The sequence below is a fragment of the Porites lutea genome, chromosome 4 (assembly GCF_958299795.1).
Source record: "Porites lutea chromosome 4, jaPorLute2.1, whole genome shotgun sequence".
Taxonomy (NCBI): domain Eukaryota; kingdom Metazoa; phylum Cnidaria; class Anthozoa; order Scleractinia; family Poritidae; genus Porites; species Porites lutea.
Window position 1 is genome coordinate 10,209,075 of NC_133204.1, and position 27,276 is coordinate 10,236,350.

The 27,276-nt window shown below is 38.9% G+C and overlaps 2 protein-coding genes across 3 annotated transcripts in view; both read right to left on the reverse strand.

Annotated features, from left to right (window-relative positions):
• The window catches only part of LOC140935788 (WD repeat domain phosphoinositide-interacting protein 4-like), a 135,233-nt gene that overhangs the window by 1,064 nt on the left and 106,893 nt on the right, over positions 1 to 27,276 (reverse strand). The window lies entirely within an intron of this gene.
• Positions 224 to 24,422, reverse strand: LOC140935776 (bifunctional 3'-5' exonuclease/ATP-dependent helicase WRN-like). Of its 2 annotated transcripts, none has more exons than XM_073385340.1 (32): positions 24,072 to 24,422; positions 21,678 to 21,785; positions 21,070 to 21,163; positions 20,228 to 20,303; positions 19,686 to 19,753; positions 19,185 to 19,293; positions 17,977 to 18,051; positions 17,094 to 17,176; positions 16,541 to 16,647; positions 15,622 to 15,728; positions 14,469 to 14,552; positions 14,011 to 14,099; positions 13,679 to 13,770; positions 13,167 to 13,239; positions 12,938 to 12,992; positions 12,147 to 12,200; positions 11,915 to 12,016; positions 10,642 to 10,722; positions 9,706 to 9,784; positions 9,291 to 9,347; positions 9,154 to 9,209; positions 9,002 to 9,033; positions 8,399 to 8,476; positions 8,172 to 8,242; positions 6,608 to 6,642; positions 6,116 to 6,251; positions 5,430 to 5,542; positions 5,103 to 5,274; positions 4,484 to 4,579; positions 3,806 to 3,902; positions 2,033 to 2,098; positions 224 to 826 (listed from the first exon to the last, which is right to left on the reverse strand). In XM_073385340.1, the coding sequence occupies exons 1-32, from the start codon at positions 24,312 to 24,314 to the stop codon at positions 543 to 545; spliced, it is 3,072 nt and encodes a 1,023-aa protein (XP_073241441.1). In that variant the 5' UTR covers positions 24,315 to 24,422; the 3' UTR covers positions 224 to 542. The 2 variants fall into 2 exon arrangements, with proteins under 2 accessions (XP_073241441.1, XP_073241440.1); XM_073385339.1 differs by having other exon boundaries at positions 21,678 to 21,788.

A 27,276-nucleotide genomic window follows, 5' to 3' on the forward strand; every position in this document is an offset into this window, starting at 1 on the left:
GGCCACGCTTGTAAATAGCCACCTGGTTGCCTCCTGTCAGTTGGGGTTATTAATCCTGTTATTTTCTATTTAGGTTATTTGTTTCTAATTATATAAGTGGAGTGCCTGTATTCTTAAGTAGCTGGGGGTAAGCTAAGTGCACTTTCCGCTTTAAACAAACCTCCAACCTTTTCCTCGCCAGAAAAAATTAAGAACCTAAACCAAAACACAGACAAACTAATGGTCATTCAACTAATTTTTTATTTACAAAAATATTTATACTGTTTATATATACGACTGCTGACAATCGACAAAGAGAACTTAGAATTCCCTTGATGGGTTCTTGTACGTCTAAGAAAACGTAGAATTACTCGAAAGTTTGAAGAATCCCACGAGATTTGGCACTAACTTGACGTACTCTCTTAATTTGTATTTTAATGATATCTTTCGAACAAGAAAATATTATCCTCATTCGATGTATTAAGCAATGTCGCAAACATTTAAACTCAAATTTTGAATATTCCAAACAAGACACCTTCAAAGGGATCAAATATCCCCGCATTTTAAAAGGGATTCTTTCTTTTTCCTCCAGGTTTTCCAGACAGCCAGACCGGTAGTTTTCTCGCGGCGTTTTCTTTAGGAGTAGGGTGGGGTTTCCCTGGGGGCTTCCCTGGGGCTTTCACTGGTCGGGTGCTGGACGTAAAGGAACTCTGGCTAAGAGGATAATCGGATCCGCTAAAAGTCGCCACCCCAAGTGACAGTTCCAAAATGGCGATGACCAGTTTAATATGACCATAGGAAACGTGATCCGGCAAGCGTTCTTTGATAACTGATAACTTGCTTATGTCTAAAAAAAGAAAAGAGAAATACAGTAATTTATTGTGAAAACTAAGATGGCTTAAAGCATTAACCGTGAGCAAATTTCAAGGCTTTCTCTACACTCCCTTTGAAACGATAACTTCCTCCCTCCCTATTTTCGAGTCATTTAGCGCGCTTCAAATGTAATATTCCTCGTTCTAGAATAGGGGGCGAAGTCAGAACAGGGGCGAACGGACTAAAGGTTATGATTTAAACCCCATGTAAGGTAATCCGCAATCCGGAAATTTTTGCTTATGGAATCGGGAGTCCTGGGCTTTAAAATCCGGAATTAAACTCAAGGAACTTGGAATCTAACTTCCAATGACAAGGAATCCGTAAATAATCCAGTTCCTGGGATCCGCAAACCACAGCCTGGAATCCACAATCCAAGCCTTACATAGGGCGAAATGTAGTGTGGACACGGGAAAGCAAAGTAATGGGGGGCGTGAGATGGGGATCACGTGCTTCTCGTTACTCTACGAATATCAAACATTTCAGTACACTGGTTTCTTAAAACCTTTCCACCACATGAGGAGATAGTTTGTGGAATTAATACTCCACACACTGCGCGATAACCCGAAACCCTTTCCGCAGCAAGAATAAAAACGGCGTGCAAAAAATAGTCTCTGAATGTCCTATTCTTAATCTAGCAAATTTCTGATCTTAAACCAAAGGTTTTTTGAACACTAATACAGTAAAACCCCGCGACTAAGAACTTCACTCTTGGATTTTAAGAACCTGTCATAAAAGTTAAATTTGCCCGTTAAGCCCCCTCTATGTCAGAACCTGTTAAGCCTAAAATTTGAAAATGGTTCTTATTTTCTAAAATATATGAATAAATTCTGCGCACTTGGGCAAACAAGATGAATTAAGTCAACATTCAGAACCCTCTTTGGAAGCAGGACCTCAAAATTCTTGAGGTCAATGCTTTGGTTCTTCTTTTTATGATCATTTCTACACAAATTCTAATTTGGTATGCAGATTTTATATGAATAAGCTGAACCACTAAATACTCTTAGTTATATTGTATTTTTTTCCTTCAGAAAATAAGAACTTATTTAAGAGCCTAAACAATCTAAACTTGGGCTAACTACCATCTATATAAGAACCTGTTTAGGCTAACTTGGAAAAATTCAGGTTCTTAGTTGCGGGGATTTACCGTATTCAGAGTGAACAAGAAAAGATGCATTTATACCTGAATTGATAGGAGGCGATCTGATCGTCTTCGTTACTAACTCCTGGATGTCATCGGTGAGTCCGGCTACACAAAATATAGAAACGTGTGTTAAAAATAACAGATGACCCATTTAGAGTAACAGTCTCCATGTTTAACTCTTTAGATTCTTACTGTACGATTTCAAAGGCGTAACCAGCCAGCAGGAGCCCAGAAAACTAAACCTCAGGACACAAGAAGTGTCTTAATTTTCTCAAGATAGTAAAGCAAGTGAAAGGTAATACGATCAAAAGGCTAACCAATCTTATCCCTTGAGTTCCTCTATTTGCCGCAACACAACCAGCGAAAGTAAAACTTGTGAAAACATAATTGTCTCTAATTACCACTGTCGTGCTTCCTCTCTAACTCCTCGTCCAATCTAAAGGTCACTATGAGTATCAAAACGCAGGTAAATCGCCTCCCAAGAGAAAGCGCTGTGTTTACTCCGTGATGCATTTGGTAAGGACTGGGTGTGTGTCTATCTTTTCAAAGAAAATTCAACTTTGGTCTCCGGACCACATATCTCCGGCAAAAAAGAAAATTCGGCTACAACGGCAGCCATGATCGTTATATAATTGTAGTAAAGAAAGGGGAAGCTGATTAATTAGCTGGTTAGTTAGCCTGGACCCCGCAACATGTGACTGTTTCTCCAAAGGACGCAAGACAAAGACAAGGAGAAAATTAAAGTAATCGAGAGATTATCAAGATTCACGTTTACCGCAAACGACAAACGTCAGACACACGTTAAGTTGAGAATTTCTCAGAACAGAAAATAAGAAGATAAAAACAGTCCCGAACGATTCAAATGGTTAAAACTGGCATAAAGCTACTTATTTTGTGTAGAAACAATAAAGAGTAAAAGGAAAATAAGAGGAAAATTTGGTCACCTGGTACAAATTCACGTCTGCCGTTTGGCGTAAACGTGAATCTTGATCTCTCTAATATACAACTATCTCACGAAGGGGAGGTGGACAGTGGTGGAAACAACGAGACGCGAATACACGGGAGTTGTAAACAATCCATCGACCACAAAACTCAGCCACAGTAAATTGGAAAACGCCGTATTGAATCCTTCCAAGTCTTTTCTTGCCTTAAAAAAGGTCAGCCCTAGGATTTTGTCGACTTTTAAAAGATCGTTCTCTTAAAAAATGGGAAAAAGACCAAGCTCACACATTATCCACTCACTAGGAGGTGAATATTGTTGAATAGTCCGAGATAGCGAACCAATCAGATTGCTTATATCACCAAGATCACTGAGTGTGTATATACTAAATATATATACAGCGCTGCTCACCGACCCTGAAGGGGATAGTTGATTTAGTATTTACCAAATCAGTTGGATAAAACTGAAAAAGTAATTTTTTTGTAAATTAAAAGCGTCACTTAGTAGGAACTGTGTTAACAATTCACAAAAATTTAGGGGATTTTGTTAAGGGCATTTTGCAATTTTGTTGCAAATTCAGCATGAAAAAATTTTCTACCTAACCAGTTAATCCCGACAAGCCAAAGTTCGTCGCTTTCTTGGTATTATTTTGTTTGTACGACCGCTTCATTTCTCGCACAAATTTCGTCTTCCCAAAATGTCTCGAAACGAGACGCCATCTTGGCTCCGGTCGCAAAACAGTGAATAGCCAAGGATATTCCGAGTTACGGGAGCCAATCAAAACGCGCGAAAATTGCTATTCACTGATTTGGTAAATACTAGGGATAATGGGAAAGGGAATCGGTCACTTAGAGAACTACAGAGACACGTACCTCTCTTGTAATCCACAGGATACCCAGCCTTCAGAGCATCAGCAAGGTGACCAAATATTGTTCCTTCAACCAAGTTCCGCGACTTGGCGACTTCTTTCTGTGATCAAGTTTATTGATAGAGAACGCGCTTTAGTATTTCGGTAAACGCCAAACGTAGTGTAGAATTAAAGATTTACTGATTACAATATAGCATCCATGGGATAGTTAGATCGCAAGAAAAAGTCTGACATGTAGTCCAATATTTTCCCGCCCTTAGCCGCTTTGCACCAGCTGCATGTATCCACTTCAGCTTCTGATTGGGTTATTGGAACCTCTTGGTCGATTTGATTGGCCAGAGCAAAACAAGGGTAGCAAGGGTGGCGTGGTGGTGAGAGTACTCGCCTCCAGCCACTGCAGCCATTCAATTCCCGGTAGCGACGCCATACGTGGGTTAAGTTTGAAGTTGGGTACTCCGGTTTTCTCCTCGCCTCAAAAGCCAACAAGTGCAAAGTCCACTTCAATCCGACATGACAGCGATGGACAAAGAACCATTTGGTGTAAGTGCTGCCACTAAATTGTCATGTACTTTTTATTATTTTCCTTGTTTTTGGCTGTTATCGACTTAAATGGAAACAGTCCAATCTAATTATGGTTACATCCATATACTACTAATGAAATGTGTAGTTTAGAAATACTCACAATAGTCATCTGCTTTTCATGGAAGAGGTTATACGTGGTTATAACGGTCTGACTCAGTTCACGTCGAAGAGTTCCTACGGGCTCTGCTACGTAACTCTGTGATAAATAAAATTATATATCGATTGATCTTTATCATACATCGGCTTCGGAATAAAACAAGGTTAAATTACAGTAAAAAGGCCAAGAGTATACAGCCGAAGCGGGCGAAAAACAGGGGGAGGCCTCAAACCTGGACCATCAACCTTAAATTCACACGGAAACTCATACATCTGCTTGCCTTCCGATAATCTGCAATTGTAATGTGATGTCACGTGATGTGATGCCGTGTCGTGACGGGACGTGAAAAGACGTAACGTACTATACTGTACTGTACTGTAATGTAATGTAATGTAATGAGAGGACAATAGCTGGTGCCCGCTTTACTTTATGACATGAAGAGCAAGTTTGAGCATCAGCATACAGTGGCGACACTGGTTACCGGTATCGGTGGGTCCATTTATGAGCTTACTTGTATTACCGACCTTTCTCCATACGGGAAAATCAAAACACGCAACAGCAAAGCAAAACAACTTGGGCGAGTCTTCCTCCCAACTTGAAAAATATACCTTACAGTACATACCTGTGATGTTGTGGGGCTCCCTGAATCGGGTTGATCCGTACTGAACTTGTCAGCTTCAAGGTTGTTTTCTTTACAGAAAGTGGCCACACAGTTTACGAGTTGCTCCCCAAATCGTTCGCACTGCCTCTCAGAAACCCCATCTACTATCAAGAGTGCGTCAATGGTAGATGGTCTACAATCAAGTCAAAGTTTAACGATTCAATTTCCACAACAACAACAATACTTATTTAACCCCGAAAACGATTTTACCAACAACATACTGACACGTTACAAATATGTATTATTTTCAGTAGCTATAAATGTCTCGTTCTTTTGAAAGTAATCTACCTGTATTTTGCAATTTCCAAAAGAATCTTGTTAGTAGCGATCATGTAAGGAGGACAATCCAGCGAGTGAGATAGTTGCGTTCTAAGTCTCATCAGCTTGCTATACAAAGAACCCTGTAAAACATAGAAAGCAGATCAAACAACTTCATCGGACCGGCAAAATTCGAAATCTGCTATATTAAAAAGTTCCTTATGGATCTAGCCTGCGTAACAGTCGGGTTTTGGTCCTTTCTTCGCGAGTCATGCTTCTCCCGCTTCGATTAACGGAAACGGACACGACTGCTACGCTGGCTATTATGGATCTATACTGAAATTTTATTTCCTTCAAAACTATCCTTGTCACAATGAAGCTTTCTTTTTTTAGTTGTTGCTGTTGTTTTTAAAATAAATATATAAAAACAAGTAAAGAAATATAAATATATAATAAACGTATAGTGAAAGTTCTAAAACAACCAGCTCAGCTGGTCCCCTTTTCTGAGATGACACGACACTTTGCCTGTGTACAGACGCTCCCTTCCCTCAGTACAAAATCGGGAAAGGGCCCCTTTCCCCATTTTTTTTTTTTACTGAGGGGAGGGGACGTCTGTTCACAAGCTACACAACACTTAAACTAGACAATTGTTTAAAACCATAACAAAAAAAATTTCGGTGACTGGCAGACAAAACGTATATCGGAGAGTTTCTTACTTGAAGTTCGAGTTCTTTTTCATCAATAACTGGCTTTTGTTGTATAGGTTGCACTGTAGGCGTGGCAACCTGAGCGCTAGGATTCGGATACTGGTGCCATGTTGAAGCGGCGACCTCAGCGACAGGGAGTATGATTCTTGAAAAAAACATAAAACAGGCGGAGATTTACGATAACGCGTTAATGAGGAAATGGTATAAAATAACAGTATACAATAAGCCAAGCAGGATACACAGCGAAATTCAACAAAATTACCCTGGGGGATAGAGGTTATTTATCATCTATTTCTGTCTCAGAAGGTCTTTTAAACCATCATCCCACAAATTTTAAGAACGGATCTTTGGAGCCACGTTAAAGCAAAAGTTGCTCCTTTGGGTTAACGTAGTTAGAAACGTAAGCCAAGCTCATAAGTGCAACAGCAGACATTTCCAATTCCGGCCATAAATCTTTCTCTTATGATGAAGAGTATTCTTTATTAAAGAAACTAAACTTACTTAGCTCGAGGTTCTTTTTCTGCCGCCAAAAGATCCTGTGGAGAAAACAATCCCACATATATCAGTCAGTTTATATTAGTCATAAGGCAGGGTGATTTAAGTAAGGGTTAACAGCCAGGAGAGGGGTGAATGGTTCAGTGTGCGTAATACATTTGATCTTACACTTATGCACAACACACTACACGCCTCAACCAAAAGAGTTAAAGTTGATAAAATTTAGAGTTAATAAAGATAGAACACAAATGGAGGACATAGTGGCATGCACATAGTCTGGGACCAGGTACCTAGGTGGAGCAAAGAGGTAAATGACAGGAAGGGAAAAAAACCGGCGAGCGAAGCAAGCGAAACAACGGACTGGGGGCGACTCTTTCCTCCTCAATCCCCCGATCGGTTAGCGCTCGCCCCGTTATTAGAGACCTTTAGATTCGAGGACGAGAGCCACTATGAAGATTAGATTTAAATTCTCGAAGTTTTGTGTGTACTCTCAAAAACTATACACCTTTTTTTCACCAGAATGGTTAGCAAGGTCAACAAACACGACACGTGAATAAACCATCCCGGATCAGTACAAATGAAGTTTTACAGTCGTGATTAATACAGTCTATTATGTAATTGTTAAGAATAATGAGGGGGAGGAGAAGGGGGCTTAAAAGGGAAGGGGAGGGGCTTATTAACATTCTTCCCTTGAAAAGAGGGGGCTTATTAGAGTGAGGGGGGGGGGGGGGGGGGCTTAATAGAGGATTTACGGTATTTTATTGAAGGAGGTTAAGCCTCCTAATGATAATTGAGTCGTGCTATCCGTCGGATAAAAATCTATCTTGTGGATAACGCAATTGATTTCCCTAATACTTATCAACAGGATAGTGATTTATCCGGTCGATACCGTTATTAAACGTTTGAACAACCGGGGCCTGATCCTACCGTTGGTAACTTGTTTCCGCGACTACGACATTTTCGCTAACCCTGTGCCTGAAAATGACGACGGCTACCACGTTTTCCCGCCAAAATAACGCTGGTTCACTCGCGCGCACTACTTAGTATTGAGAAAATCTCCTATTCGTAACTGTCTTCGCCTTACAATCCAAAGGGTCTCCATTCGCCCTTTTTCCTTACCAAGGAGCCTGGTCCCGGGCTAGGATGCACGTGAGTATAAAACAGGCCAGTGCGCATGATATGGACGGAATGCATTACAGTGGAACCCGCTTTAACGAACTCCGCTATAACGAAGACCCTGTTATGACGAAAAACATCTGAAAGCCCGGCAGAATTACAGTAAGATATGTGGAAAGGAACCCCGCTATAAAGAATAGATTTTGACGGTCTCGACGCACAATTTACCCCGCTGAAACGAATAGTTTGTCCGGTCGCTCGCAGGAGTCAGTAAAAATGACAGATGAAAGTGTTTTTGAATTTGTTTTTTTCGGTACCGTGGTGCTTCGTTATGGCGGGGTTCCACAGTGTACCAAGCAATGCGTGTTTTCCTTATAGCCCGACGCACTACCAATACTACAACATGGGGTTGTACTTACTTCAGTTAAAACTATCACAAAGAAAATTAGCTAACCTGGTTCGGTGTCAGCTCTATTTTAATCGACTCGTCCCATGAAGCTTCCGTGAGCCATTTCTCGCCTTTTCCTAAAAGCAGAACGAAAAGGCATCTTGAATGACTGTAGCAAAGTTTGAAGGGCGAGCCTGACTTTGTTCTAAGTCGTAAAGGGGGCTTCATTCTATAATACCATACAGGAATTTACGTGTAAAAGGTACCACAGAAGATCACCTTAATATTTTTACCTGTGAGTGCTGTGAGCGAGCCAAATCCTCCTGGATTAGCTTTTTCTTGAAGAAAACCAAGATTCAAGAGTTGACGACCTATGTTTTACATCAAAGAAGCAGCAAATCACCAGTAAGCTGAACGCATTTTTGGTACTACTCACAACTGGGCAAAAAGCATCACTTAAAACAGATTAATTGCGGTTGCGAAAATTACTGCACCTACAACCTGAACTTGTATATACAAAACGAGGCCAGAAGATAATCATTTAGTTTTATTTTATGAATTATAAATGAGAGGACGGCATCCCAAACTGTCTATGAGTTTTACTAAAAGTCGCCTTTATGCATCTCTCATGCAGAAGAAAGTACCAAGGTGTGTCCAAGCAAATGAGAACAGAGTTGTACTTTTCCTTTTTATAATACTTTATTACAACACCATGACTTGAACTTGCCAGAGACAAGAAAACTAGTTTTTACTGGCAAAACCAAAAACACATTATGGCCAGTTTTGTTGCAATTTTCTTTTATCTTGCAGTCATTAAATTACAGGTTCTTATTGAAAAAATATGGTGGCAAGGCTAGGGTATTGGAACTTCTATGCTGTGACGACAAAATTCTTACCAAAACTCTTCCACCATTTGTCTGAGTGAAAGCTATTAAGAAAATAAAATCGAAATTACTTGACTACAATGTGACCATCAAAATGAACAAAGTTATTTACAGACTGTTTTGCGAAAATACTTATTGCATCTAAGGAAGTTATGTTCACTCACTTGCCAGCACCAAACTCTTTCTTCTTTGTCAGCCATGGCGGCACTTTCTGGCTGTTCTATAAAGTACCATACAGCAAATGTAATTTTTGTACGACTGAATCAGCTAACTGCCTAAACACAAACGTATTTATACTTACTGATCCTCTCAGCATCAGGATGGGAACTGAAATGCCAAACCTACCATTCCCAGTCAGCTAATACCAAAAAAAAAAACAGAGACTGTTACATTCTAACGAAATTCTGACTTCACGTGATTTCACGCCGCATTCCACCATCTAAACGCCTGGCAGATAATTATACGTTTCTGGGAAACTGCTCACCGACCCCTCCCCTAAGCCAACATTAACACTTACTTCTCACTTCGGGCAAAATGTTGGCCTAGGGAAGGGGTAGGTGGGCAGTTTCCCACAAACGTATAATGTTCCGAACAGGGTATGGTTAGGGAAGTCATATTTCCTCCCTTGGGGAGAGAAGAAATATGGCGACTCCCCTAAAACCGCCTTCATGGGGAGGCAATGTTCAAGACAGATTAGATAAAATCAAGGTAATTACCAGTATGGCATTCAGCAGCAGCTTAGCTTCCTTTGTGAAATCTCTCTTGTTGTCCATCTTCAGATGTGGGTTAAGGGCCCTAAAGAAGGCGATATATTTACAGCTGTCACTGTTTGAAGGATATGCGCATAAACTGGCATCGCTGTAGCGAGTAACAGTCGATCATTGGACGATGCCCGACCAAGGCCCCGTCCACAAGTATCCGGGTATTTTTGAAAACAGAGATTTTTTCCCTCGGTTTTCGAAAAATTACAGGTCCACATGTTGAAACGATGGAAAGACGATTGCATCCCTCACAGAGCATGCGTAATGCTTGTGGTATATGATGTATCACATAATCGTATTTGAAAACCTCCGTTTTCGTCCGTTTTCACGAAAACCCAGAGTTTTTGAAAAGATGCGTTTTCGGTGACCGTTTACGCCGGATGCGTGTGGACGATAGGCCAGACCGGAGAAAAAATCTCCGCTTTTAAAAACAAAAACGGATACATGTGGACAGGACCTAAAGGTGATGTTACACGAGACAATTAGCAACGACGATTTTTAACGCAACACAGCGTTGCAATGTTGGAACAATGTTGGAACTACTCGAAACAATATCGCAACAATATTGCAAAGCTTTGTTGCGCTAAAAATCGTCGTTGCGAATCGTTACGTGTAACATCACCTTAAAATTAGCCCATGTGGTGGGTCATGAAGTCCGCACAAAGTTAACACCAAAGAGTGAAAAAAGTCTACCTTGCACATCTCAACGCTGCTACCAAAGAAATAACAGTGTGGCAGTGACTATTTAAGGCAATAATCAGGCTACCTATGAATCCCGCGTCTACCATACAAAATTCCCGTTTAGACACGCCTGAATGTCACCTTGATTGATTCCACCGAGCGATTTACGGTCGTTTCGTACCCAGCTTTTTTTTTTTTCATGATACAAACCTATTGCGACATATATCACAGCAGTCATCTTTACCACCAATGCTCTTATCAACTTTGTCCTCAAAGTACGCTAGAATTGTTCTGCAAACAGAGGAGATTTGTGTTAACGCAAGAAAAATGAAATTACTTGTAGCATCGTGTTTACAGAGAACACCAAAGGCATAAGGCGGCAAGTGAATCAAATCAACAAGTAGAAAAACCATAACTTATTATTTTGGCATTTTAACGGTTAAATACTACTATCCCACTGGACCATTATCCGGTTGATTTATAATCTGTTCCAGGCGTTCAAATAGGGGAGTGCAGCGCGAAGTCAGAGAGCAAGAAAAGTTAAGGAGGAAGAGTGGAAGATTGTCACACCTCTTTGCACCTTCCATACAGTATGAATACCTGGAACAGACTAGTTGATTGACTTAAACTGTAGAAGTAAAAATAGCAGCTGGGTCAAGATTTTAAAGCAGTTTTTTGTTCGGGTATGAAGCATTTAAGACTAAAGAAAACACTTCTGGATTCTGATTCAGTCCCAACAAGAGACGAGAAAACACAAGACTGCTAAACTAGCAGTCAGCTCCTTTTCAGTCTGTCGAGCGAGGCTTGGCAAGACTTGAAGGTCGGTACACAGTAGGCAACAAGTTGCAGTAACATTTAGCGGCGACACGTCGCAACAACAAATCGCTTTGTGTTAACTGGAGAATTTTTGTGAAAATCTTTGTCTCCGCAACAGAATTTTGTCGCAGCAACGTGTCGCAAAAAATCGAATCAGATAGAATTTGTGCGACTTGTTTCGCCCCGACTTATTGCTGCAACTTGTCGCCTAATGTGTTCCGACCTTGAGAGAGCGAACAAGCCGAGAAGGGAGCTGAAGAGCGGTTTCTCTCGGGCTCATACGTAAGTTACATGCTCGCTGACCCGACTATTCCGAAGGACTGCTAGCAGTCTAGAATAAGACATTTTGATATACCGAAACTAAGTTCAAAGGTGTACTGACTCACAATTGAGCTTTCTACAATACATTGTTACCTTCATTCAGCAAAAGAAAATAATAATAATAATAATAATAATAATAATAATTAGAAATTTATAACACGCCTTTTCTATGCAAATATGATCAAAAGAAAACTGAGAGATAAAGTTGGAAACTCTTATAAACTGACAAATGGGAAAGTTTAAATGGACTCATCATAAGTTTAGAAGAGAGAAATTTATATTTTCATCTTCAAAAAGGTCTCTTTGTCAGAGATTTTAACAGTGTTCAAATATTTAAAATACAAACCTTCTTCTGCAATCTGTAGTCGTCAAATAATGCTCAAGCTTGTTAAGCATCCTCAGTTTATGTTCTTTAAAGGACTGTACTGAAACTTCATTCAGCAAGTGACTGGAAATAAAAAGAGTTCAGTGAGACACAAATCATAGTAATAGGCTCATGTGAAGTTCGAAGTATAACCCAGGCCTCAGCTTTTACACTACAAAACTCTAAACAACAGTGAGGTATAAAAATAACTTACCGGTTAAAAGCGAAGTCTGCAGTACTGTAGAAAACGTGACAGGTGCTAGGAAGACTGCAACAAAAATATTCAATTATGTGCTATTTAAAAAGATATTTAGAGGATATACTTTTCCAACTCAAATATATGTATTGACTTTTACCAAAGAAATTGTGGCAAAAACATGCAAGCTTACATTGCTGACAGTTTAGTTGGAGCCTTCCTCCAGTGAAAGCGCAGGTTGCGCAGACTACAAACATGCCAACATGTACACTTAACACCATCTATATGCCACAAATGTCCTCCCAATTAAACTATACCATACCATCCCGTACAATGCCTCAATAATAATTTTAAAATGGGAAGATTACCCTCCAAGCAGAGTCTCCTTCGAACTTCTTAGGAAAATCAAGGGACCATGGAACGAGATTCTGCTTGCAGGGTATGGAAAAATACAATCTTAAGACACTAAATCTGATCAAACACCGACAGCTGTTTTTCAAGGCTTCAATAGCAAAAAAACCCCAAAAGTTGTTGGAAGAATGGAGAGGTGTAAAGGAAGGCCCTTCAAGCCATTCAATACACCCTTGTTTGTTTATTCAGCCATACGGTAATACCTAAAGTGAAGGTCAAAGGATAACATCCACTATCCTCCCTCCCTCCCTCCCTCCCTCCACCCTAAATTGAAAATATATTATATATTATATGATTCAGGTGGGCTGTACGGGAAAAATCTTGCATATGCAGCATACAGAGAACCCAAAAGCCCAGAAAAAATATTGTTACAAAGAAATGTCTCTTCCAATACTAACCCATCACGACCAGCTCTGCCTATCTCTTGGTAGTAAGACTCGATATCTTTAGGAGCTTCAAGATAAAAGTAGGCAATAAATTTGTTTTGTCATTTTCTTATACAATGTAAGGCAGAAAAAACACAATAGTACAGAATATCACTTTAGGTGAGACTAAAATTAAATCAAATGACTATATTTGACAATGACAACTATTTTGATTTGAAATCTTAGAACATATCATAGATACCTCCATAATGAATGATTTTCCTAACATCTGGTTTGTCGATTCCCATTCCAAATGCTACTGTTGCAACAATACACTGGGAAATAAAATCAAAAGACAAAATATTCCCTAAAACATTTTTGTATGATTGTTCTCATTAACCCATTTTTGAAGCTAGTCGGGCCATGTTGTGGTCACTGCCTGGCTATAGAGAGCCACAAATTGATAAAAAAAACACCTGCCTTCTGTTCTAGATGCAAAATATCAGCCTCCAAAGTTAAGGCATGAGCAGAAAGCACAATTCAAGAGTTTTAGGGTTTAAAAATGACACTACAGTCTCCTTCAATGCCTTCCCTCTTCTTTTTCTAAATCTTGTTGAAACACTCGTGAAGGGGAGTTATACTTGTATCATACAAATCATTTGTTTGTCCACTGGTTATTACCCCCAACACAGTTTCAACAACAGAATTCTACGCCATGTAATCACTCAATAGGCAACCTTACACTCCACAACGCTTAAAAATCGAAGCACTTACTTGAATTTCGTCTCGGATAAACAGGTGGTGTACTCTTCTGCGTTCTTTATTGCTCAAACCAGCATGATAATATTCACAGCTCACCCCAAGTGCTACAAACAATAATCATATTACTGATAAGTACTAGAAGTAAGAGACAATGGAATTAATTTATTTGATTGCATTCATAAAATACATCTGTCATAAAAAAAAATGCTTGGAAATATTAGCAAGTTTCATTAAGCTTTTCTTAGGCCCCATAATATATTTCAATGAGCATACTAAATAACCTACAGCATCTAGAAGAATTGTTTTTCCTATAAACATTAACTTTTTCATAAGTTACTTCATACCACGTAGTTCTCTGGACACATCTTCGGTTGCTGTTTTTTTTGGGCAGTAAACTATTGTGGGACCATCAAATGAATACTCAATCTTTGTTCTGCAAATAAAACAAAATCATTAACAAAAAGATAATTAGGCACTGTTGGTTATCAGTCTAACATACAGCACTAAACCAGTCTTACTTTACGATGCATTTTAAATCTTCTTTTAGTCCTCCAGACGTAACTTTCCCTCTTGTTCCTGTCTCATGAGCATTATTTACATCTTAAGTGCTGTGCACTAAAAAATCTAAAAGTGAAGGCAGCACTGCAAAAACTGCTGCACCGTTTAGCCAGCAGCCTGCAGGTAACAAGCTTTGTTATAAATTATTACTTCAACCTTGGTTATAATAATATTTATGTAACTAAACTATTATAAAGGTGATGGTATGAGGAGCCAATGGAAGGCGATAAAAACAAAGTCTCACCTGTCAACCGTTCTTATCAGTAGAGGCTGAAAGTCATCTCTTATACTGCCAGATTTCCTTAATACCTCAAAGTATAAATTAGGTCTGAAAAACAAAATGCCTGAAAATTACTGAAGATAAGTCTACTGAAACATTTGGATTCTACCATGAAGAGTAAAGCAGTAAAAATAAATATGGTTGCAGGGCTACCACAGAATTCCGAAAATAAGCCCCTCCACATGTAAGCCCCTCCAAACTCATGATGCAAAAAACCCTCCATTAAATAGCCCCTCAAAATATAAGCCCCTAGGGGCTTGTACTTTGAAATTGCCCTCAAATTCAAAATAAAACAAGGCAAAAACTGTACAATAACACACAAATTTTGCATTGGCCAAAGAACTATTACATGTGCCAAAAGATTGCAGTCAAAAGGTGTCAGAGTATATTGTTGTTTGCGTAGTTCACTCTTAACTCTTGGCCTGGATTTCCTCGTACCACATAAACAAGGTACTTGCATGGCTGAGTTTTAGTAAGATCTACAACCTCTGGCAGTTTCAGTAAAAACCTTTCTGCAAATTACTGACATAAATTTCCTTCCAACTATCAGCTAGCCCAATTGATTTTGAGACAAAAAAATTTCCCTCCCAGCATAAGCCTAGCTGATTTTGAAATGCAAATTTCCCTTCATATGTCAGCCCCTCCGAATATCAGCCCTCCAAAAGGGCCTTTGAAAAATAAGAGCCTGGGGACTTATTTTCCGAATTTTATGGTATTTCCTTGCCACTCAGAGGATAAAGTAAGCCACTAGACTGGGCACAGAAAGACACATTTTACTTTTTTATGATGGTTATATTTTATTTGAACAAGACTGACCCCTCTCCTGATTGTAAAGTGATAAAACTTCTGACATTTGATCACTGGGACATTTTTGCTAAAAAACACAGTACAATGATGATGGCTTTCATGTTTTCCCACCAAAATGCTGGCATACATGTAAGCAATACTTAGAATTGTATAATCTCGTAGTCGTTCTTGTCTTAGAATCTAAATGTCTTTAGTATCATCCAAACATTACCTGTCACTATTTGCCTTAGACTGCAACTATTTTTAGACATATTCAAGACAGTAATATGCCTGCGTGGTTACTTATTTAGTTACAATACATGCTACTCACCTGTCAAAGCCAGTACAAACAAAAGAAGCATTTCTCAGTTTCAGAGACTGACAAATATCTTTTCTAACAACAGGAGTGGCAGTAGCAGTCAATGCAACGATAGGTACCTAAAATAAGAAAATTGAAACAGTAAAATAGTAATATTAAATCAAATCGTTAAACAAAGTCTGTGCATCAGGACAATAAGAAATGTATGGAGAACAGAGTGGAAAATATGCATGCTGACATTAGAGTTTTAAAAGTACACCATAAAACCTTAGGGCTGGCCTCAAAGGAAAAAGTTACTATAAAAACTAGTTTCCCAAGGGACCAGTTGACCAGTCATTAAGTTATTTGATATACCTACCATGAAGAAAAACTTTTGTACATATCATGTACATATTAAAGCAAGTTAATTTTGGCAAGTGGTCATAACCATGCAGTTTTACCTTTGATGTCACAGAATTTGCAATGTTCTCAATCAGAGACTTTTGCAGGAAACAATTTAATTGTTAGATGTCATGTGGCCATGAAGTAACAGCGTTGAAATAAAGTAGTGTCCAATAGCCCGGGACTAGTGGATTTTGCTATTGGGCTAGTGAATTCAGTTCTCAACTTGCCCGATGGGCAAGTGAAGTTTTTTTGAGGAATTCAAATTACACAATAACTGTGTAATCAATCCAGCTCATGAAAAAGTTTTGGGGATAGTTGAAATGAATTTTGGGCTAGAACATGCTAGCTACAGCTTGCCCAAATGGCAAACTGTAAAAACTGACTTTCTTTGCACGCTAAGTAGTAAAACAATGACAGCTTGCACTTTTGGGATAAAAAAATTCCTGCTATATTTAAAGCTTTCATTGCTATGTTGACATTACAAAACATGTGCACAGAAACTGATTTTTGTGGAAATGCTCTGCTGATCAGAAAAGACTTTCCTTACATCAGGCAGTTTATCCCTGATACATCCAAGAGAGCGATAGGAAGATCTGAAGTCATGACCCCACTGAGACACACAATGAGCTTCATCTATTGCCACTAAGGTCAGACCTGTTACAAAAACATAATTCACAACCAAAGGATTTGAAAAGAACATAGTGCAACAAAGTGAGAGAAAAACAAGTTTTAACGTAGCTTCAAGACCTAACCACCAGGCCTCAGTTGTTCAAATGTTGGATGGCGCTATCCACTGGATAAATTGCTATCCAGTGGATAAGTATTATGGAAACCAATAAAGCACTATCCACTGGACAGAGATTTCCACAGAGGATAGCACTATCCACCTTTTGAACAACTGGGGCCTCAAGGAAATCTAAAAGCGGAGATGATAAAGGAAGATGACAACTGAGTTTGATGAAGACCCTAGTCACGAACACAAAGAGATGAACGGGGGTAATTTTTGCCCCTAACCAAATATTGAAAACTACCTCATTTCACATTCAATCCTTGACTCTCATTATCATTGAAATGGTGTCTTTTATCAAACTTTTTCTTACCTACAGAGTTTTGCACCTGTGCAAGGAATCCAGTATCCAAAGAGGCATATTCAGGAGTCAGGTACACAACTCTGTACTCACCCCTATGCAGAAAATAAAAAAAAAAAAACAATTAACTACATATTGGCAATTACCAGTAGCAACCATTAGCAGAGTGAGCAACTCAATTGTGTCCAAGCAATTACATTTTCACAGACAAGTTTATTTTTAGATCCATTTTTCTGCAAATTTTGAATATTGAATAAGTCTTATCAATCAGTCATCATAAACCAGAGGCTAGGAAATAGTATTTCTGATGTTTTGATAGCCTTTACTTCATCTTTTTGTAATTATCGTACTATGGATGCCCACGCATACAGAACAGAGCTTCCATTTTCGCGGGGAAAAGTGCTCCAAAATGTTGTTAAAAATAACTTGATCAGACTGTGAAAATGCATAGGCGAAGTATGGGAGCACACTGTAGGTTATTGGCCTCTGCAGGCATAAAATGATTGGCAATTTAAAAACAGGTTTCAAGGCTGTGCTCTGGTAGCCCAGTGGCCCCTGACCCCTAGCACCTAACAGTAGCCCCTTGGGAGGCTAGAAAGTCTTAGTTTTTTCATAGAAATGATATGCTGGGCACCCAAGATTTCCTAGCTTTGGAGCAGTGGGCTCCATTCAATTTTTCTTAGAGCACAACCTTGGGTTTTAGTCTTACATGAACTTCACTACATGAAACTAAATTTTTTTAAAACAGATTGACAGTACAAAGGTACATCTTTTTCAGTATTAAGCAAAAAAGTTATTGCCACAATTTATGGAAAATGCAATGGCAACTGTGTAAAGCTAGAACCAGCAAGTAAAGTGATGTATTAAGGAAGTTATTTTAATAATATTATTGTACCTCAAAACACCAGCTTTTGCTTCAGCATTATTGGTTTGAGCTGAACCAAGATAGCAAGCAGGAATGTTATAAAGCCTGTAAGGGAACAGCAGAATGATGTTAATAACCTCAATAATTATTTCAGGATGAATGAATACTGATCAATGAAATTGCAACAGACTCCATATGGCCTGATGGAATATACGTGAAATGCCAATCTTAACACTGCATGCAGAAGAACAAGAAAACTTTTGATCCTTGTTGTTATGCTTGCATCTAGGCCATTTTCATTGTAAAATAATTAATGGCTCTTAATCTTGCTCTGTTCTCTTTCTTGTATTGTGGTTATGGTAGTAAAATGAGGCTTCAATCTCAAATGTAACAGCAGTGATTTTGTTACTTCTACGTCCTGTGTCACTGACACCTAAAAATCCCCAAAGAGGCAAAATAATTCATGAAATGCGTCCCGTAGGATGCAAAGAACGATCGATCGATTTGAAGATTTTTTGGCATAATATCCTGTTCATATGATTTCTGTGGCTGTTATTTAAAGATGCATATTTATTTTAGTATTTTGTGCTTTAAATGTATAGAAGGACTACATTTTAATTTCAGTAAACTGTAATAAAGAGTTTTGGCATCTGTCTCCAGATTAACTGTCTGGTTACATAAAAACCCAAGAATTTTCAGTTTAGGACTCCTTGTGTTTTTTTTTTTTAACTGGGACTCATGAATTTTTCACAAGATGAGTCCCAGGACTCAACATAACTATTTGTAACAAAATCACCGTAACAGATGTTAGAATGATGATGATTTCTTGAATTTGATTGGCTGAGAGCACTGCAGTTTTGAGCAAACACACTGTAAAAATGAGGAATTATAATGCAAATATCTCAGGCAATGGAGCACTGTGATTGGCTAATAAACAATAGAAATAATAAGAATCAATCAGATGCTGCAACTCATGGCAACCTTAACATGACCAAAGATGGGCTCCTGGTATAAGCATCCAGTTTCTAGGGTTTCAAGGGTGGCTGTTATAATCAGGTACCACTTATTTTAACTGGTAATTTTTTTTTCATGTATATTATTAAAATGACAGATAATCATGCAACTTTTCTTGTTCAATTTTGATACATATTGAAAACACACACAAGAGCAAATAAATTCCAAACACGATTACCCATACTAATAAGATATTAAGTTTGGTGATTAAGTTCAATGCTTACTTAAGCTTAGCAACTTGATCCTCCATAAGTGAAATTAATGGTGAGATGACAGCGGTAGTACCACCAGTGTACAGTGATGGAAACTGATAACACAGACTTTTACCATAACCTGAAAAAACACACATACCATTTTAAACAGTTACTATCTTTTGCATTGCAATGTAAGGAAGATGGGTGCCTGGGATGTTAGCAGGCCTCCACTGCGAACAGCCAGCCCCTAGACAGAGAACTGCTCCCACGGCTGGCAATCCCTGCGACCCAGCCATGAGTCCCCACCCCACACTGAGTTGTCCTGGTATCTGTCACATAGTATGTTTACAGTGGAAAATAAGGGGATGCAAATGGAGCGGCAAAAAAGAAAACGAAAAACACACTCCACAGAAAAAAGCCACTACAATACAACATACTGAAATGTGCTTTGCGGCCATGACTTTGTTGATCCCTAACGGGCATGAGCATATTAGTAATTGACTTAGCTTTTAAGAAGTTTGATTAAATTACCTGTTGACATAACAACACACATATCTCTTTTATGATTAAGAACCTCATTGATTATTTTCCACTGCATGCTGAAACATTAAAAAAAACATCGTTAAGTGATTTAATAGCTGATGAAACTACTGCAAACAGTCAAGAGTGCATAATGTCTTGGTCAGTTCTTCATTTTGTTTAAAGAATATTCTAAGAAACTGTACTAATAAACTAAAAATGTTGGAAGCTTAATTATAAATGCAATAATAATGGTTTATGTCCTCATTTTTTAAGCAATACAGAATGGGCACCATTTTACAACTCAAACAAATTCTTAGAAGGGTTAAACAAATCTGGTAAGTTGACAGTCAGTGGCAGCAAACTAAAGAAAGAAAGTTACAAAAAATGTGGCAAAGTACAATGACACAACATGCTAAGAAGAAAATACTGGTACTGAAATTGTGGTGAATTGTACATTTGGAATTTTCCACAACAGTTGTTTTGTCTAGCAAACAATCTGACACAAATCAAGCCAGACAACTAAAAGAAATAGAATCATAAATTTCACTTACGGCCTAAACTTGGAGTGTCCAAAATACCTCTTCAGGACCTCAACATGTTCAGGATCTGGTTTCACTTCAGTCATTTCTGATGGAAATAAGAGTGTGCTTGTCTGTACAGTATTTTGAAAATATGGCACAAGGCCGTATACCAGTATTATGAAAGATTGTTCATCACCGTTTTGGTTATCGTTTGTCTCAAGATTGTCCAGTGTTCTTACCAGACCGCCGCATTGCGGCATTGCCACCCTTTTTTGAAGGGAGAAAAAGGAAAGGAGAGAGAGCCTGTAATCATTTCTTTTTTGACCCTCTTCTGCCCACTTTTCGTGTGTGTTTTAGATAATAAGATTTCAGCTCTCACACATTTGAAATGTCAATGAGTGGGAATCTTTTTCAAATTTCTCACGTGAGTATTTTGCACAGGGCTAATCCCTTCAGAGTGTAAAAAGGAGGTCAGTAGGCCACATGTTCGCACTTTGTCAATCCTCCTGGACCTGACTATTTCGGAGCCTAGAACATGCTAGTTTTTGGCTTGCTCGTGTGTCTTGATCTTTTCTGTGATTGACCACAACACAATAAGCATTCCTGAGGCCCTTCCAGGAGGGGGGGGTCCCATGTCGCCCGTCTGAATTTTAAAACGCCTTGTGTTGGTGTTTATAAATGCTTGTTGCTTACTGTCGGCTTTGCCGTCACTGTCACAATTTGGCCGAGGGAGGTTGTCTCTTGTCACGATTTCATTTTATGTGCTGTTGCTACTCTTTGGGCCATGTTGCTTGTCGGAATTTACCCTGGCAGGGCCTCATTCTTGAAATATTCTAGCTGTACATGGTTTTTGGAGTTACAGTAACAATCACCATTAATTTCTGATGATCCATTGTTAAAATCTTTGTGATCATTTGGACTCTGGGATTCAATCTGGCTTTGATTACAGATTTCATCAATGTCAACCTATGTAGTAAACAAAATCAGGTATTGTGTAAGCAAATAACACATTATGTAATAACAGCATTTATGTTTCTCTAAATCTAGTTCTGGGATGAACTAATCCCGGGGAAACTTCCATATAAAGAGGGAAACAAGCTTATTTTCATGACACCGTGATCGACCACTCTTTGTGTTTGAGAATAGTGATAAAGTGAAAAACTTTTCTGTGAATTGTGATTGAAGTGCACTCCATGAAATGTGAACCGCCAAAATCTTTGATTGTGTACACATACATTGAAGATCAAGCGAAGAAAATAAATTGTTACTTTGGCCAAATGGCCTTAACTATCATCTGGACCAGGTGGCTTGATTTAACTTCACACTACAGTGCACTCAGACCCACCTAGTCCAGTCCTCTACAAAGGGATCACCGGGGTAACCATCGCATGAGTGTGAACCTCTGCCCACAAAGGTGACATGATATGCTTAACTTAGTCACTAAGGACAATATGCCTCACAAAAAGGTCTATGCATCTACCTCAGCCATTGCTTCATCAAATTCTTCATCACTCAAATCAATCAGGTCATTGGAATTATCGTAAGCAGAACCATCCATTGTAAGATCTCCACTTGTATTTCTTGAGTCCTGCTAAAATAATATCCATGCGTATAAAAAATTAATGATGCACACAAATTCCAGAATACAGAGCTCAAACCCTTTGATGACTGCTTTGGTCATTTTCGTTCCATATGGAACAATGCATATTTTCCTTCCTGGACCCATTCAGCTTTCAAGCTAGGTAAATAAGTTGGTAAGCAACAACATTACCAGCAAAGAATTAGATCTTTCCACTGATACCTTGTTTTGGATATTCTGATCAATCCTAACAGAGTTACATTCACAAAAAAAGGTACTATTTACCAACAACTATGTGAAGAAATTTGTCCCTTTCCTAAAAAGTTCCATGCAAAAGAAAGACAATAAAATAGGCAACAAAACTGCTTATTAAGAAGAAAGGCAAATTAAGGGGAAAAGATTGCAGGAGAAAAAGATTGAAATAGATTTCCAAAGTTTGGCTTGTGCACTTGCCCAAAAAACAAAAAACAGCATGCAAAGAAAGTTCTGTCTGATAGCCTGGGGCTAGTGGATTTTGCTAACAGGCTAGTGGTTTTTGTTCTTAACTTGCCCAAAATTCCCGAAAATTAAAATTACAGGAGGATTGTAATCAATCCCGCTAATCAAAAAGCATTTTGGGGCTAGTTGAAATGACTTGTGAGCTAGTACATGCTAGCTACAGCTTGCCCGAATGGCAGGCTGTAAAACTGACTTTCTTTGCACCCTCAAAAAAGCTGTTTTATTACATCCGATTAGTCGGAAAATATGCCCTTTTTGTTGCAAAACTCATTTTTAGCCTTTCTCGTGCTAATTAGACCAAAACCAGTCTAAAGAAGAGGATTGGTAAAAATTGTAGACATCAATTTCGGACTATTTTCAGGCATCACACTAGTTATGCAGAGTACGATTTTGATGAAGCAGTGTGTAAATGAGCAATTTTTTTAGTGTTTCCATGGATTTAGTCAACGGAATGATGAATTTAAATTGTGAAAGTTGAAGATGTTTAATTTGACAATGCTAATGTCCTCTTCGGTTACTTAAGTATTTTGTTCTAATAATAGGTGTTTTTTGACTTTAATAACATAACCCACTCAATATGGACACTTTCTACGGACCGTTCACTGTCCGTATTAACAGGATTTGACTGTGCAGATTTTATGCTAGTGCTGAGGCAATCTACTGCTTTTACATTTGGATACCATAACGAGTACTGCAACGATACACCGGTGAACCGCGATATTTTTTGCCATGATACAAATATCGATAGTTAAACAACATATCGCGATATTATGATTCTTTATCAACATTCAGAAATCATTGTCTTTAATGACTCCTTGCACAAATCAAAGCCTTTTTTTAGCTATTTATTAAACGAAGGACAAGAAAATTCTATCCTTGCTTCGTATAGCTTTGCATGCTTCCCATCCGACATGTGCTTTTCAAGGTGGCAGCACAAACACATGCGTACATTGTCTAGTTCTAATTAGTTGTCAGCTGACACAGTCTTGCGCGCCCATGGGTAAAGCATGCTGTTCATCAGAAAATGTCTTCCCGTGTTGGTAGATAAATGATTTCAAAGCAGTTGAGTAAGATTACGTCACTTGTAAGTTGTATGTAATGATGTATCGTATTGTGTATCGCATCGTGGCACCTGTATCGAGATATGTATCGTATCGTGAGAAAATGTGTTATTGCAGCCCTAACCATAACTTCTAGCAACCGTCTTGTTTCCAAATAGCATCTGACATGCCAGGCAAAACGGACCAAATATACTATTACACATCAGGTACGCAAAGAGTAAACACCAATTTTTGGTGCCAGTACCCTGACACTAGCTCCTGGGTACCAGGGGTAAACAAAGCCTTGGTGAAATTACCTTCCTATCACAGAGAGACATACCTCAGACACGATTAGGAAGGAGGGTATCACATAGCCATAACAGCCCCCTCCCCCCCCTCCCCCTATGGACCAAAGTGAGCCAAAAAGAGAGCATCAATTACTCTTATTGATGAACATGCCAGCTTGCATAATGAAAATACATGGCTCCCCTCCCTGGCAGACAACATCGGATGGGGATAGTGTTTTTCTCTGCTTAGAAATTTGTAGTTGAGAGAATAATTTATCTTTGTCTCAAACTTGATTTTATTACAAAATCAATTATTCTAAGACCTTTGCAGCTTTTTAAGGCTTAACTACAACACAAGGAACTCTTAAATAATGGAGCAAGAAGTAAGATTTCTTAAGAACGTAAGCTTAAACGAAGACGCGCGCGTTTTCACTTTTAATATTATAAGAGTAATTAAAGACAAAGCAAACCTCGGTTAAACTTGTGTTCCCTGAATCCTTGGAATTATCTTTGTCTTTTCTAATCACTATTAGCTCGTGTAGTTCAGAAGTACTTGACTCTATGGCAAGAAGTAGCGCGTCTATGCGACTTCTATCCGCCAGAAGCGAGCTCTGCCTGTCTTGCAGCACCACCTCCGCTTCTGAAATCTCAAGCAGGGTATCTAAAACCCTTGAAATCCTGCCATGAATATCTCCATTTTGGCCACTTTCCATCTAAAAATTTTTCAAGCTACATTGAAAAGAAAATAGTGCTACCGAAAGAAGGAAAAAAGTTTCTTTAAATTCCGGATAAACCTCGACCTCCATTGCCGCCATGTTTGCCAGAAGCCCGCGCTTTGGAGAAAATTTCCCAGTCCTCCAGGGCATAGAATTTGTACACCCGTCTCCTCCCCTCACAGGTTACCCACGACTAGTTCACGCGATGAACACACCAGGGACTCGAGGGACCAAAGGTCAAAACAAGCCACTAAAAGCTGGCAAGTACGTGCTTTTTAAGACCTTTAAACAGGGCGTAAACAAAGGACCAGACGTCTTTTGTTGTCATATCCTTCAGTTTCTTGGCTTTTTTAAATTGTAACGATTTTTCTCTTAAGTACGTCATTCCCTGAAGAAGTCAGGCCGTGCATGACGAAATATTGGAAGAAATCATAATCTCACAGCTGCACAGTTAGCCTCCCACGCAGACGTTCTTGTCGGGCTCATCACGCAGAACATCTGCGTGGTATTACTGCACAGTCAGCATTCCTTTTTGTACTGTTTGATTACAAAGATCTACCAGGACCTGCCACCGTTTTTTAGTGATTTTTGGCACGGTGGCCCTTGCTATTTACGACTTTTATTAGCTAATTTTTAGCAGCTCTTTTACAGTCTCTCTTACGCAAACGAACACTGAGATGACTGTTTCCTTGCTACCTTCGGAAAAATGCTTTATATTTTTGGTATTTTACGCCTAACAGTTGATTTCTCGACATAACGTTAAACAGATACGGCATCTGAAAAGAAAAAGATAGCCTGCGTAAAGCGGCTCCTTCCCCTCAAACAAAATCGTAGAGAGAGTCCCTCTTCACAGCTTTATTTTTTTTCTGAAGGAAGGCATAAAGAAAAAAATCTCAGTCGCTTTAAAAGTTCAAATTATTCCTCATTGCTACAAAACACATTTTTCAAGTCTTTAGTCTCTGTACACCCATCAGCCACAAGAAAAGACTCAGAAGTCCCAACGCTAAGCGATCTGCACCACTCCGCTCTAAATCAGACACATGGCAGCTAGTGTAACGAGAGAGTTTTCGTGTATTTGCTCAATTTCCCGAGGGTTACAACTAGCTTTCAAGAATACGCTTTGACTGTGATTTAGTACAATAATTTGCACCGAATCAGTAGCATTAAGATGCGCAAAAAGTTCACGATGGCGTCATTTCACTACGACGACCAGAATCCTTTTCGTTTTGCCTTTCATATTTTAATTTGTAATCCCAGTGAGGTTTAAATAACGAAGGTCCTAATTTGCCAAAGAAAGCAAAACCGTGAAGGATTCAAGTCGTAGAAGTAAAATCTGAGGTCATTGTACAAATGGCCTCGTATTGTATACACTTTACATCAATCAGGGGCACCCAACGACTGTTTTCTGTCATGATATCTGTTCGGAGAAGCCAGTATTGCCTAGAATTTTCTACTACTTGAGGACGACTACTAATTTCCCACGATTTTCATATTTTATTACCCAGGATAGGCTATTTTTTGTAGAATAAAAGAAAAACCTAACATTTTCGTATTCAAAAATGTGATGGAGAGGGGAATCTGAAGATCTTGTAATTTCACGGAGAAGAATCAAGTTCCCCTAGGATGACCGAACAGATACAAATTTCATAGCGCCACTCTGAATGCATTTCTAGATATCTAAAAGTGCCCTGGATAGTCTAAAAAATGTTTTCAATGAATTTAGGAGGAAACCGTCGTTGGGTGCCCCTTATCAATGTTGACTTAAACTATTATTTTTCTACATAATGTTTATTTAACTTTACTTATCTTTTAATTCATGATTTCATGCACAGCTGCACGGCTTCTAATCGGTTCATAATAGAACCGCCTTAATTTTAACACGCGGGTGGAGTAGCTTTTATTGCAATTATTAACTTGCGAACTTAACGTTCACTAAACTGGGGAAAAGTGAAAATTTTTGCCAACTTGCGAATTAAAAATATTGTTCGTTTTTTGTTTAAGGTGAAAGCTTATAATGAATCAGCCTCTGATTGAACTTTCAACTGTTATTCATATTATATAATACTGAGTAGAGAAATGCCGCTTTTACGGACTAGCTTTTCAGTGGCTGTTACTTTTGAAAACAGCATCAAAAATAGTTTTCACAATTCAAGCTACAAATGTATACATGGTTGTACAAGTCATACAAGTCAGTTTATTTGTGCTGTTTTTCGATTACATGACCGATTGTATCACGAATTTAATCGCATCTATTACAGTTCAATTACAACTGTGCCTCCGTAAGGGTTTTTCCAACGAAATCAAAGTCGCGAAGATCACGATTGATGCAGCGATGATCGTATCCAGTTTGACAACGTCAGTGAAGTCGTGCATGCTGCGCTTTCACAGTTCTTGTTCTGCTTATTAAATCTGAGTCAGAAGTGCAGCTTCCTTGCAGAGACTGCGAACAGCAAATAAATCGGATGTTTTCGATGACCAACGAATCACCAGGCGGCGAAGGGGTGAGCCGCTACGCAGAAAATTTTTAAATTTTGATGCTCTGAAACGACATTTGTAGTGTTTTGAGAGGAGAATTTCTGTCCTGAAATGTTCGCTAAATCAATTGTCATTTTCATGTTTATTTATGTTTGCGTAGTTTCAAGCACAAGTGCTCGATCTTATTTACTGTTTAAGGTGACTGAACACAGTTTCTCTGACAAAGAGTTACTCGCGCTACGAAATTTCACTGAGGCGATTGTTTCCGCGCACGCAAAAAACTCACCAACCTAAATGCTTTATCTGTCTGCGATCTTTATCATGAGAAGAAATGTAGCCAATGGGATTTTCAAGAAAAAATGTGAGAATGTGAGGACAAGCTGAGAAAAATAACCAGAAGTTGTCTGTAATAGTTTATTCTGTTTTCCACGCGTTTTTCTTATCACGTGATCCAGCGCGGGCACAAATGTTGAGCATGCTTGCT

What these genes read in the sequence shown, in the direction of transcription:
- LOC140935776 (XM_073385339.1), bottom strand. Translation starts at nt 24,314, where the DNA reads ATGGAAAGTGGCCAAAATGGAGATATTCATGGCAGGATTTCAAGGGTT. An exon ending in TGTGTCCAGAGAACTACGTG is followed by an intron (nt 13,771 to 14,010) that starts GTATGAAGTAAC and finishes TATTGTTTGTAG; the next exon opens with CACTTGGGGTGAGCTGTGAA. An exon ending in TCCTGTGGATTACAAGAGAG is followed by an intron (nt 2,099 to 3,805) that starts GTACGTGTCTCT and finishes TATTTTGTGTAG; the next exon opens with CCGGACTCACCGATGACATC.